Source organism: Thalassophryne amazonica, unplaced genomic scaffold, assembly GCF_902500255.1.
Source record: "Thalassophryne amazonica unplaced genomic scaffold, fThaAma1.1, whole genome shotgun sequence".
NCBI classification, from domain to species: domain Eukaryota; kingdom Metazoa; phylum Chordata; class Actinopteri; order Batrachoidiformes; family Batrachoididae; genus Thalassophryne; species Thalassophryne amazonica.
The window spans coordinates 453,678-467,773 of record NW_022986231.1 but is presented as its reverse complement, the minus strand read 5'-3'; the positions used below and the strand labels follow the sequence as shown (position 1 = coordinate 467,773).

At 38.2% G+C, this 14,096-nt stretch overlaps 1 protein-coding gene across 1 annotated transcript in view; it reads left to right on the top strand.

The window, feature by feature from the left end:
• Positions 1-13,743, top strand: part of jmjd1cb (jumonji domain containing 1Cb) — a 651,485-nt gene extending 637,742 nt beyond the window's left edge. The window contains exons 35-36 of the mRNA XM_034165192.1: positions 4,079-4,361; positions 12,463-13,743. Coding sequence (XP_034021083.1) covers positions 4,079-4,361; positions 12,463-12,555 — 376 coding nt within the window. The 3' untranslated portion in view covers positions 12,556-13,743. The remainder of the gene's footprint in view (positions 1-4,078; positions 4,362-12,462) is intronic.
• The last annotated feature ends 353 nt before the right edge of the window (positions 13,744-14,096 follow it).

Here is a 14,096-nt window from a genome sequence, read left to right as displayed (position 1 = left end):
TCACTACTTTAGTGAGCGCTGTCTCTGTGGAGTGATATTTCCTACAAACGAGGGCTACGAGCTGCCGTGAAACCACCTTTTCTAAAATTTTGGAACAGAATGGTAGATTTGATATCAGCCTGTAATTTTTTAGTACACTAGGGTCAAGATTAAATTTCTTAAGTAATGGTTTAATCACTGCTAATTTAAAACATTTCGGAACAGATCCAGAGGTTAATGACAGATTTATAATTTCCAGCACAGTCGGCCCAAGAGTGGGCCACAGGTCCTTAAACAATTTTGTTGGTATGGGATCAAATAAACAGGTTGTGCTTTTTGTAGACGCCACAAGTTTCGTCAGCATGCCCAATGAAATACTATTAAATTCTGTCAATCTAGGTAACACCTCAATGGTAGGGCCGAGGCATGCTGAGATATGCTCAGCCTAATATCTTCTATTTTCTTCTCAAAATAATCCAAGAAATCCTGTGCTGAAAAGGGAGAACGACTAACAGGTGGCTGCCTGTGAATAAGAAATGCGACCCTGTCAAACAAAAACTTTGTTTGTTTTTACTGATCAAATCAGAGTAATAGGTCCACTTCGTGGCCAGCAGTGCATGCTTATAATCTAAAATAGCATCCCGCCACACAAGGCGGGATACTAATTTGGCCTCTAATTTGGAACAACGCCATTTCCATTCCAAACCTCTAGCCTTCTGCCTGAGGTCACACAAATAATCATTGAACCAAGGTGACTGTGCCTTAGGAGGGCATGACCTTAAAAGAGGAGGCGCAATCTTATCAAGTGTAGATTTAAGCGTTAAATTTAGACTATCCGTGAAGCTGTCCACTGATTTAGCATTCTCCAGATTCAAAGCTAAAATATCAGGTAGTCTAATTGACATATGGAGGCATTTAAAACCCAATGACATTGTCTTCTCTTCCTATTCTGGCACACACCAAACTTTTTCTCGTATTGATTACTTTTTAATTTCAGCTTCCCTACTGTCAAAAATTGATTGCTTCTACGACAGTATATTATTGTCAGATCATGGAACATGTGGAATTATTTTAATAGATGATTCTAGAATAGAATTGAATTGAATAGAAATAGAAAGTCTTTATTGTCATTATACACAGCAAACACAGTCTGCATAGTTCAACGAGATTAGGGGGGCTTCTCCTTAAAAAGTGCACGCAGTGCAATACCAGGCAGTATAACATGAATAAACAACAATATCACATAAAGAAACACTTGTTAAAGGTCCACCAAGATGGAGTCTAAGACAAAAATTGTTGTTGGATGATGATTTTCTCCAGTATATTGACAAGATAATCGAAAGCTACTTTGAAGATAACACATCTGAAACAAGTGCTGTAATAAAGTGGGAGGCATTTAAAGCCATGTTGAGAGGTCACATAATTAGTTACACCTCGTCTAAATCTAAAGAATTTCAGGAAAAGAGATTGATTCCTGAGACCAAAATAAAAATACTTGAAAACCAATTAATAAATAATAATAACACTAATGCTGAAAAAGAATTACTAACACTAAAAGCAGAATATAAAAAACTATCTGCTGATAGGGCAGCTTCTGATATTATCAGGCTTAATCAGACATTTTATGAACAGGGGGAGAAAACAAGGTCATTGTTGGCATGGCAAATCAAACAATTGGAGACAAGGAAAGCAATCACTTCTATTATTAAGAAAAATGGTATGACTTTGACTTTGACTGATCCTATAGAAATAAACCAAGAGTTCAGAAAATTCTATAAAAAATTCTATGCTTCAGAGAAAGGCTGTAATTATAAAAATGTGTTTTTAGACACTTTGGAAATTCCTCAAATCCCAAAAGATTTAACTGAAAGGCTCAAAGCCAGTTTGGATGAAAAATAAATTAGTAAGGCCATTGATGGTATGAGGGCAGGAAAAACTCCTGGGCCTGATGGAGTTCCAATAGACTTTTATAAAAAAAAAAATTCAAGTCAAAATTACTTAAACCTCTGCTGGATATGTTTTTTAGAAGCATTCCAATACAGAAGCCTACCAAAATCAATGACAGCAGCACTAATAACATTACTACCCAAACCTGGAAAACCAAGCAATTGTTGTGGAAATATGAGACCAATAAGTCTCCTAAATGCAGATTTAAAAATTTTATGTAAAATTCTAGCAATGTGACTCCAAGAAACATTACCTTATGTTATACATAGGGATCAAAATGGATTTCTCTTGGGACGACAGGGGTTTCATAATGTTAGGAGGGTCCTTAATATTATTCAAGGTTTGGACAGTACTGTAGATAAGGCCCTTTTATCTTTAGATGCCGAAAAGGCTTTTGATAAGGTTGAGCGGCCTTATCTGTTTAGTGTTCTGGGACGATTCGGCTATGGAAATAATTTTGTAAAATGGGTTCGATTGCTGTATTTAAATTCTACTGCAGAAATAACAGGAATAAAGAACTAACAAATAAAAGTATTTCACAGCCAATTGAAATAAAGAGGGGATGTAGACAGGGCTGCTCACCTCTCCTTTTCACATTGGCAATAGAACCTTTAAACCCCGTTTACACATAGACGGTAAGAGCTCCCGGAAGCGTCCCGGAAGAGTTTTAAGGATCAAACGCCATTGTTAACGCCGGCACTAGGGGGCGTGGCTTAGTTCCGGCTTTACCGGGAATCGTCGAAAAAATTATTCAACATGTCGAATAATTCCGGGAGAGCTCCCGGAGAATTCGCGTGACGACGGAGACAACGCGAACAACGGCGTTTGATACTTTTTAATTGCCATTTCATCCTGCCCCTTCCTGTAGTGCTGCAGTTTACACCGCCGTAATTGGCGGTCGGCGTTGTATCCCTGATCAACAGTGTGTAAAACGGCGATAGAGCCCACATCGGTGTCCTCAAGTGCGTTTTAACCGGCGACAGAGGCAGACAAAACGGCGGCGCTAGCGGACAGTATGCCGTTCTAAACGCCACCTCCCGGTTAACGGCGTTCCAAACGGCAGATAGGCACGGTCAGTATAAAAACGCTGGCGCGCTGCATGCAGGGCTCTCACTCGCGGCCAGCTCCAGATATTTTTGCAGAGAAGCTCCAGTATGCCTCCTAAAAGAAAATTGGCAGTGGCAAGGACTTACCAAGAGGTCTGCTTCAGAAGCAGAGGGGAGGCCTGTGGTGGAGACGGAGCAACACGTTGAGGAGGGGGAAAATGAAGGAGAAGAAAAGGCTGAGGATGATCTCCCTCCCCCTGCAGTGACAGAGGCATGTATTCCTGCTGCTTCAGCCTATTATAGTCTGGGGGCGGTGCCTATATGCAAAAGTTCCTGGAGTAACGCAGGATTTGCCTGGATAAAACCAGAGGTACACAGGGCATTATCGTCGGCAGCAGAACACCGCCGTTCTCACGCGCGTCTTAACCTGCGATTGTAAAGGATAGAACTGGGTATTAACCCCCGTTGCCTGACGTGTGCCAGATGCTACGGCGTCAAAACGCCGCTTTATTCGGCGGATTTAGCGGCGTTTTATCTGCATATTTGCGGCTAGTATGGCGGTCAAAATGCCGGCAAAATGCTCCGCCCCTTTACACCACGAAAACAGCCGGAACTACCGCGAACTTCGGTCTATGTACTACCCGCCGACAAAACCGTCTATGTGTAAATGGGGCTTTAGCCATTTCCATTAGAAAACATCCTGACATATGTGGAATACCTGTACACCAAACTGAACATAAAATAGCATTATATGCAGATGACGTTATCCTTTTTATTTCAAACACTAGTAGAAATTAGACTTTTTTATATTTAACGACATCGGGGTCAATGTGAGGCATAATTGTAAAGCGCTTTGAGCATCTGATGCAGATGGAAAAGCGCTATATAAATGCAGTCCATTTACCATATTTAACGATAATCTATTGGCTTTGAACCAGGTTGAATAATTACGAAGATCATCATTTAAAGTACTAACCAAACTATCAATACCTTTGCTGGAATTAAAAAGAGTAGTATCATCAGCGAACAACAAAGGGAATGTTACTTCAGTCTCCCATGTGTTTTCTCGTGAACTGTCACTGAAATTTCACCACTTCTTAAAATAGAAAGTCCTTCTATTTGTTTGTAAAAGATGATGGAATTTGCCAGTATCACTGTATCATCCATCGGCTGTTTCCTGATGCCACAGTGGTGCCTTTGTATCAGTGCTCTAGACAGTTAAGCTTTACAAACTCCTCTTTTCTTCATATCTGTCAGGTCCAGAACCTTCACAGTTGTGTTCAGGTCATCAATGATTTTGTCTCCCCGGAACATGTGACCAACTCTTTCCACCTGACTCAGGAGCTCAGTCCCAATAATGAGGAAGTCAACTATGAAGATAAACTGCAGGTGAGAACTACACACTGGCTCAGTAATCAGTCTGTAAGGCCGGTATCCCAGACCGAACACCCACCCCCACCCCAAAAATCGGTCTGCCTGCCTTCGCTGCACATGTATCATTTGGGACCACAGCAGCTCGTCTGAGTCTCTTCACCCAAAGTGATCAAATGGATTAATATGATTATTAACCATCAGATGACAAAGTAAACCCTCTAAAATTATTCTGAAGTCAGTTTTAAGCAAAAACGGGGCAAAACTCAATGACATTTTGAAATGACCGACGCACACTGAACGCATCAGCTAGCAGCGGCGCTCTGATCTTTTATGGTGAAATAATGCAGAATTTATGTGGAAATGATTGTTGTACAAAAGCTTCAGATATCCGTCGCTGAGATAGATGATGACTGGAGTGGAGTTTGAAGCAGAAACAAGGTGATAATCTGTGAACCGCAGCTAATGATACATGCGCAGTGAAGGCATGTGAGACCGATTTTTAGGAGGGACTGTTGGTCAGCGACACCGGGCCTAAACCAACAACAATAATAATGATAACAGGAGTACAGTCCTGCTAAGAATGATTGGCACACCTATATTCTCAGTACAAAATTAAAAATGTAAACACATTTTGAAATGAATGCAAGCAAACCAAAGTTGGACAATTAAAGACTCAAATGTAATGAACAGAAAAAAGACAATGCTTTCATATGCTGAAATAAATTATATATATATATATATATATATATATATATATATATATATATATGGACACAGTTAGTGATACGCTTTGATGAATTTACAGTGATCATTTTCACACCAGGTATTTACTTCATAAGTCAGAGAATGGATTGACAAACATTTTCACAGAAAATGTTTTGGACTTATTCTTCTGCAGTAGGCAGTTCTCAAAAACTGACCGCAAGAAGTTCACTAGTGAGAGAAGCCATTAGGATACCCTTGACAACTCTGAAAGCGTAAAATTCTCTGAGTGGAATTTGAGAAACTGGACACAGGATAACTTTTGTCTTTTGCATCAACAGTCACAGCCTCATGTTAGAGTGGGACAGAAAAGGATTTTCAAAAAAAAAAAAAAGTCATATCGCTCTGCCATGTCCCTTCTAACTGAAATATCAGCACTTATCTTTAAAGAAACCTAAACTCTAAAAAACCTTGTGGACCACCAAACTCCCCAGATATCCAAAAACAACCATGACTAGGACTGCAAGCAGTCATATACGAGCCCTCATGTCCGTGCCACCGCCTCCCCAGGCTAGTTCATCCCCTTGTGACCAGATGTGGGGCAGGTGTGTACAGGCATTTATCACACAGTTCAAGTTTCAAGCAAATCAGACAATGCATGAAGGAGCTAACAACTTGATGGTTCATCCACTAGGGGGCACTCAGATCACAAATCAAGGGAGCAGGTGTGTTCAGGGGCCAACCCTCATCACACCTTTGACGTTTCAAGTCAATCAGACAAAGCATGAAGGAGTTATCATGACTTGACATTCCACGGCAAGGTCAAAATGGCGGTGCCATAGCGACCAAACCCTTCGACATAGTAAACGATTTGATGACTTTTGATCAGTATCTGGATGATCTGAAAGAAATTTGAAGTGCATTGGACAAAATCCCTAGGAGGAGTTTGTTCAAATACAACGTGTGGAAATCAAGCCAAAAGTTAAAGTATAAATAGGACATTTCCTGTTACCACCAGGGGTGTTATGACTGTCGAGATTTCAGCACGATGTTAAGAGACTTTTTTTGTGCGTCCCAGCATGTTAAATATGCATACTGAATTTCGTGAGGCAATGACAAAAAAAAACCCAAATGGGGAGGGGTTTTTGAAAATTTGTAGGGGTCGCCATTTTGCTGTGAGCATGTGCACGACCCCCAAAATATTGAATTTTGGATCCAAACTTGGCAAAGTTTAAGTTTTTTTGAGCATGGGAAAGGGCCAAAATTTGGGCTTGAATAATAATAAAAAATGATAAATAATAATAACTAGGACTGAAAGCAGTCATATACAGGCCCTTGTGTCCGTGCCAAGCACCTCCCCTGGCCAGCGCAATTTCTGTTCAGGGGCTGACCCTCAAAACCTAGTTCAAGTTTCAAGCAAATCAGACAATGCATGAAGGAGTTATGATATGTTGATGGGTTGGTAATGGCTGACTTCCTGTTTGGAGAAGACCAATGGTGCAAGAGACCTTTTTTTGCGTCTATGCAACATTCACGTGTACCAATTTTCATCTCCCTACTCCAAAAAATCCCTATGGGGAGGGGCTTTTGAAAGTTGCAAGAGGGCACTATAGAGGCATTTTGCTGCGCCCATGGATGACGCCTCTATCACCTGTAAGAGGGGTCGATATTCGGCACGTCGCCAACACAGACGCCATTACTCGTAGCTTCACGGCGATCATCATATACGTTGACTAGCATATTTTAGAAGTGGGATGAAGTTGATGGGGTTAACTATGTGACAGCAGTACCTGTCAAAGTATAAATAGGACATTTCCTGTTACCACCGGGGTGCTATGACTTAGGTGGGAAGTTAATATATGGCAATGTTCAGAGCCAAGCCCTCATCATGTTCAACAAGTTTGAAGGATCTACGATTAAAGTATGTGGGTGTGAAAGCCGTTCAAAGTGAAACGGCATGCTCCGAAACGCTCGCCAAAGCTTGACGAACCATAGCAGCCACGCCTTTTGACCTTCAGAAATTCTTTTGATAACTTTTAATCAGCATGCGGTCATGATGATATGTACCAAATTTGAAGACGATTGGATGAAATCCCTCCGACGAGTTCGTTCAAATGTAAGTAGTGAAAATGACCTCAAAATCGAAACTTCATCCGAGGCTGGGGGCGGCTACAACCGAGGCTAACGGCGGCTATGACCGAGGCTGGTGGTGGCTATATCCGAGGTTAACATCAGGGTGGGTCGGTGTGCGGCGACCGGACCTGTGGTGATAGAGACTATAAGTGAGAATTGTTACACAATTAATACTGGCCAGTACTAAATCACAATAGTCAACATGGCACCGCCTAAGAAAATGGATTGAGGAAGACATAGAGGAGATAAAGACCTCATTAAACCGTATATCAAAAGACATGTCTAATCTAGAGAAGCTGACGGAGGAGATTAAAGAGCTCAAAAATCTTGTTAAAGAGAAATACAAGATTATTAAGAAGCTTGAACAACGTGTGGATGAACTTGAACAATACTCTAGAAAAGACGATGTTATAATATCTGGTTTAGAAACAAAACATCGGTCTGGATTCTAGTGGAGCCAATGGGGAGGATGCACCACCTGAAGAACTTTAAACATTGGAACAACAAGTCACAAATTTTTTTATATGAAAAAGGTATTGTCATCCATCAAGACACTATATCAGACTGTCATACTATTCCATCCAAAGATAGTAAAAATAAACTATCTACCATTATTATACGATTGACAGGCAGAAAATACAAAAATTAATTATTAAGACAGGCAAAGCATCTGAAAGGAACAAGTGTCTATATAAATGAGCATCTAACGAAAAAAATGCAGATATTGCTAGGGAAGCAAGACTACTAACAAACAGAAACACATTGTTGCTACATGGGTCTGGAACTGTAGGGTGTGAATTAGAGTGAAAGAAGGAACAAATGGTATACAAATCAAAAACATGGATGACCTTACAAAATACACACCTGAATAGGCAATTAAGTATGACGCCAGTTGGTAATTTGACCAACAAAAATCAGATCAAACATGGAAACAGATGTTAAAATATATGACATAGACACCAACATTGATGAAAGTATATTTGACTTAAAAACAATTGGTTGTGAGTATTATATGGAAGAACAGTTAAATAGTGAAAAAATTACAGAAGATACCCTGTCACTTATACATATAAACAGCCGAAGCTTGTGTTGTAAAATGTCAAAAATAAAAGATTATTTAAATCGGTTTAAAAATAGATTCAGCATTATTGCAATCACAGAATCTTGGCTTAAAGATGACCTCATGGCTGATGTTCAAATGGAGTGATATGAGCTGTATTTTGTAAACAGAAGAGATAAAAAAGGCGGATGTATTGCTTTCTACACAAAAACAGATCTGACATGTACAATTGTAGAAGAAATTACAATTATAGATGATGTCATAGAAATTGTAACAGTGGAAATTGTACATGAAACATCTAAGAATATTCTAATCAGTTGTGTATACAGAGCACCAGACTCTTGTGTTGTGAAATTTACAGATAAAATAATAGAATTATTCCACCAAATCAAAAACAAAACGCTTTTTATGTGTGGAGACTTTAACATTAATATAGAAAGCTCCAGTTGCCAAAGAACAAGTGATTTTGTGAATTCAGTGTATAGTTTGGGTTTATTCCCCTTGATAACAGAACCAACCAGAATTACATTGCAAAGTGCAACTGTAATTGACAATATATTCACAAATAGAACAGATGAAATAATTAAGAATGGTATCTTGATGACAGATCTTAGTGATCATTTACCAGATTTTTCAATATTTAAATACAAAAATTGGTACAAGAAAAAAACTGTTGTAAATTTTATAAGAGATAAGTCAGTAAAAGCCTTAGAGGCATTAAATTATGACCTTAAAAATCAAAATTGGGAAGAAGTTTATGTCAGCGACGTTAACGTAGCATATAATTCATTTATGAAAATACTGATGAAATCATATAATAAAAACTGTAAATGAATAAAAATTAGTAAGAAAAGAGTAAATAAACCATGGCTGACTAAGGGAATAAAAAATGCTTGTGTAAAGAAAAACTATTTATATAGGTGCTTTTTAAAAATGCAAACAAAGGAAACAGAACACAGATACAAAAAATATAAACATTAACTATTGACAATAATTGGGAAACAAAAAAAAGATTATTACAGTGAAAAATTAAATAAGAGTAAAGATAATATAAAGGCAACATGGGGAATTATAAATAGTGTGATTGAACGTGATGGAGCGAAATCAACTTTTCCAAATTACTTTGTCAAGGAAAATAAAGAGATATATGACATAAAAGAAGTTGCAAATGAGTTTAATGATTATTTTTCAAATGTCGGATCAAGTCTGGTGGAAAATAAACTAATAGTAGAAGATAAATTAAATACACTTGCAAATACAGTCAATAGTATTTTCCTTGACAATGTGGAAAAAGATGAAATAAGAAATATTGTAAAAACTGTGTAAGCAAAAGATCAACTGACTATGAAGATTTAGACATGATGACTGTAAAAAGTATAATAGAAACTGTTATTGAACCATTCACTTACAATTGTAATCTGTCTCTGTCAACAGGAATTTTCCCAGACGAAATGAAAATTTGCCAAGGTAGTCCCATTATATAAAAATGTAGACAAACATAATTTTTCAAATTACAGGCCAGTATCATTGCTTCCACAGTTTTCTAAAATTATGGAAAAAGTTTTTGTGACAAGGTTGGACAAATTCATTGAGAAACATCAACATAAATAATGCTCAGTATGGATTCAGAACAAAACATTTGACAGCAATGGCAATTATGGAATTAACAGAGAAAATATCAACAACAATAGATAATAAGGATTATTTTGTAAGTATTTTTATTGACCTGAAAAAAGCTTTTGATGTTATCGACCACTCAAGATTGCTTCACAAGTTACAATAATATGGAATTAGAGGTATTGCACATCAGTGGGTAAAAAGCTACTTAGAAAATAGAAAACAGTTTGTTCAGATAAATAATACTAAATCAGAATTGTATAACATTATTTATGTAGTACCACAAGGGTCGGTACTTGGACCCAAACTGTTTATATTGTATATCAGTGACTTTGTGAATGTATCTAAAGTACTTGGCAGCATATTATTTGCTGATTAATTTTCATTGAATAGTTATGGTTTATTAACATTGTACAATTCATTGATTGTCCCATATTTAACTTATTGTGTAGAAATGTGGGGATCAACATGTAAAACTTATACACAACCATTATTTATTCTGCAGAAAAGAGCTTTAAAAATGATTAGCAATAGTCGTTTTAGGCCAGTCGAAGATTCAATTCAAGAATTCTCATAACCCGCTCATACCGTAGGGACAGTATAATGGAAATTTTTAGTGGTTTTGATACTGTGGCTTTTTCATACCGCAGTATACCGTGAAACCGGTTATCGGCCCATGTCTACTAATGAGACTCCAACAGGTACATGTACAGCATGTGGGAATGAACCTGAGATGTCATGCCACTTTTTGGGCCAGTGTCCAGCATGAAGGCAGAGGATTTGGGTTCCTTTATTGTAGAACCTGACCAGATTAAGAAACTAAAGTTAAGAAACCTGCTGATTCACAGTTAATATAAATCATCAACAGTGTTGCCACAGTTACTTTGAAACAGTAATCCAATTGCTGATTACTGATTAGTTCTTGAAAAAGTAACTTAGTTACTTTACTGATTGTAAAAGTAACTAAGTTAGATTACTAGTAACTTTTTTAGTTACTTTCCCCAGCTGTCGACAACAACCCTCTGCCACCTCAACATGACAGTGATACTTGTTTTGCCAAAACTCACTTTATAGTCACCCTTTCTTGGCTTCAATGAAAATAAATACTTGTTACCGTAATCATGTGTCATGTCTGTGATCTGCTTTTTTTCTACAAAATTAAACAACTGAATGAACATCCTCCGAGGCCAGTGATTCCATAATTTTTACCAGGGGTTGTATGTGACAGGTTGGAAAAAAGTCAACCAAAATCCAGAGTAAATTGGAAAGCTATTTGGCCCTAAACAGATAGAACTCTGTGGCAGAATGAATACCTGAGCACTGTGACCAACCCAAAGCTCAGGAAATCTTTGACCAGCCTCACTGTGAAGAAAGGCCACCACAGACATGGCTTCCCAGAGAGGACAGACTGTGCTTACACCATGAGGTGGAGACCGAACTCCACTTCCTAACCACCTGCCAGCTGTACCAAGACATCAGAGACATGCACTTCCCACAGATTAAAAACACTCAAAAAGACTTTGAGAGCAGGACCATCATCGAAAAACGTCTGTATCTGTTGGGTGAAGTACAACAATGTGCAAACACAGCAGCAAGGTTTGTGAGCCAAGGTGACAAGAAAAGAAGGAGCAACGGACATAAACCACCATAAACCCAAAACAGATTAAACTACTATGTTACTTTATTTATGTATAATATATAGTATACTTTTACACAGAAAGCACAACTTTTTCTATTATTTCAATCCCACATTAACTGTATGTACATCTTCTTTTTATTTTTTGTTCTATGAACAGAGTTATTCAGTATTGTTTAACAGTGAACAATGTTTTTTAAGACATTTGTTCAAGATGTTCCTGTTTCGGTACTCTGGAAAAATAATTTCCTTTGCACTGTTCCTGCTCGAAAGACACCTGCACATGCATGGACTCTTGCACTGGGTTCGCGCATGCCTGCCTGTCAGCGAGATGTTTCGTGGTTCACTAATTTTGAACTGTTTCACACAGTTTCGTCGTAATCGACCGAACGATGACCAAACTTTGCACTATGTGTGAAGGGGCCTTAACCAATGCCATCAGTATGTTTTGCAACAATAAGGTAGTGAAGATCTTGAGAATGTTCTTTGTTTTTCCACGTTATGCAACACCTTGGTAATGAGACACCTTTTAGGCCATCAGTTGGGGCTTTCTAATATTAATTTGCACTGACAAGGGACAGGACTGTTTTCTAATTACTGATTGTGTCTTAAGTTGGTGTCTTGGCTTCCCATGTCTTTTTGCACCTCCCTTTCTTCAGATGTTTTTTCCCCTGTGTCATTTCACATTATTACACATAATTTCTGTCCAGATTTGTTGTGTTTTTTGTATGTGTGTATTACCTGGGTTGTTAGGGGACATCTGATGAAAATTTCATGTCAATAGCACCTTTAGAAATATATTTACTGAGAAAAATGGTTAAACACTTATTTGACTGCTGTATCAGAGTTCAGTGGTACTGATTGATTTGTGACAGATTCTTTGTGGTCTGAAATCTTTACCAGCGATGCGATGTGACTGTTGTGGAGTTGACGTTGCTCTTGTTCCTCTTCTTCCTCTTCTTCTCCAGGTGAAGAACATCCTGTACCACTGTGTGAAGGAGGCTGTGAGCTGTCTGCAGAGAAGCAGCCTTGAGGAAGATGACAATAAAGAGAAGTCATGACATTCCATCCTCTTCCTGCACACCTCCTACAAACCATGTCAGCTCTCCGCCTCCTAGTGTGACTCAGAGCTTCTTTGTGAGATCATGGATTGTCATGTAACCCACAGTGACCTTAGAGCCCTCTGCCCAGGATGGATGTGAGCTCAGACTTGACCACAGTGTGCATTGTGCTGAGTAAAGGTCACGTGTGTCTGTATGATTCGCCTTCATCATCTCAAACCTTCAGTGCCAATTTGAATCCAGATCCAAGACGAGAAGTGCCAGGATTTAAGACTCAGCAAACCACACTTTTCAAGATTATTTTTCTGTTAATGGAGATACGTGATGAACAGGTGGTCTGCTTGGAGAGAATTTCATGAGGCGCTAACGTGCTGCACCTGCTGACACACTGCACCTTGCAGCCTCGATTGTTGGATTGGAGAGTTCACTGTACTTGACAGCAACACCAGCAGAATGCAGCATCTGATTTTTGGGTTAAAAAAAACATTAAAGCAAAACTTGATGTAAAACAAAAGTGTAAGATTTTCAAGTGCAGGCATTAAGCAGTGTCGCGCCGCGTCTGTCGTTTGGTCATGTCTGTTACTATCTGTTCCTGCCTGTTCCTGTCTTTTATTCTGATTCTGTCAATCTGTGGCTCTTTTCCTTGCAGATGATTTTTGTTTTCTCTTTGAAGATGTATTTATTTCATTGCTCTAATATTGCTTTCATACACATAAACACACACACACACACACACACAAAGAAAATGTAAATTAGACTTGTACAGTATTTTCATGCGTGGTTTTCAGTTGTACTACAGCTCTGCTGTGATGGGCATACCAGTTAAAAGCCTGTAATTTTGGGAAATGAGCTCTACAGTTCTCATGCCATAAATACATTTTTGAAAATGAACTGCCAAACTTTTGTAAAGACTGTAAAATTGTAATGTGTAAAAAAACAGACATTTACAACAGATGTAATTTATTTAATAAAATATTCCTTTTTTTTTTAATTACCTTGGATAACTTTTGAAGTTAAATGATAAAATTAAAAAGCTAACAATGATGTGTAAAATATATACATAGTATACAATTTAAGAAGGTATTTTTTTAAAACATAGCTTGCTTCAGTTTCACATTTTAAAGTGCAAGTGTTACATGCTTTGTACATTCAAAGGGTTTTACATTTTCCATTAAAATGGATTTATCAGAAGCTTGTGTGCTTGTCATGCCACTTTTAGCGAGAAAAATCTTAAGGAGGTGATGGTCTAGTGGTTAAGCATTGGGCTTCAGACTGACATCAGTGTGTGAGTGTGTCTGTGTGAATAAGTGAATGTGAGGCATCATTATAAAGTGCTTTGAGCTCCTGATGCAGATGGAAAAGTGCTATATACAGTTCTATGCAAAGGTTTGGGCACCCCTGATATTTTTCATGATTTTTCTTTACAAATCATTGATTGGATCAGAAATTTCAGTCACTGATATTTGAGAAGTGAAATGAAGTTTCTAGTATTATTTATGGAAAGTGCAATAGTTAAACAAAATTAGGCAGGTGCATGAATT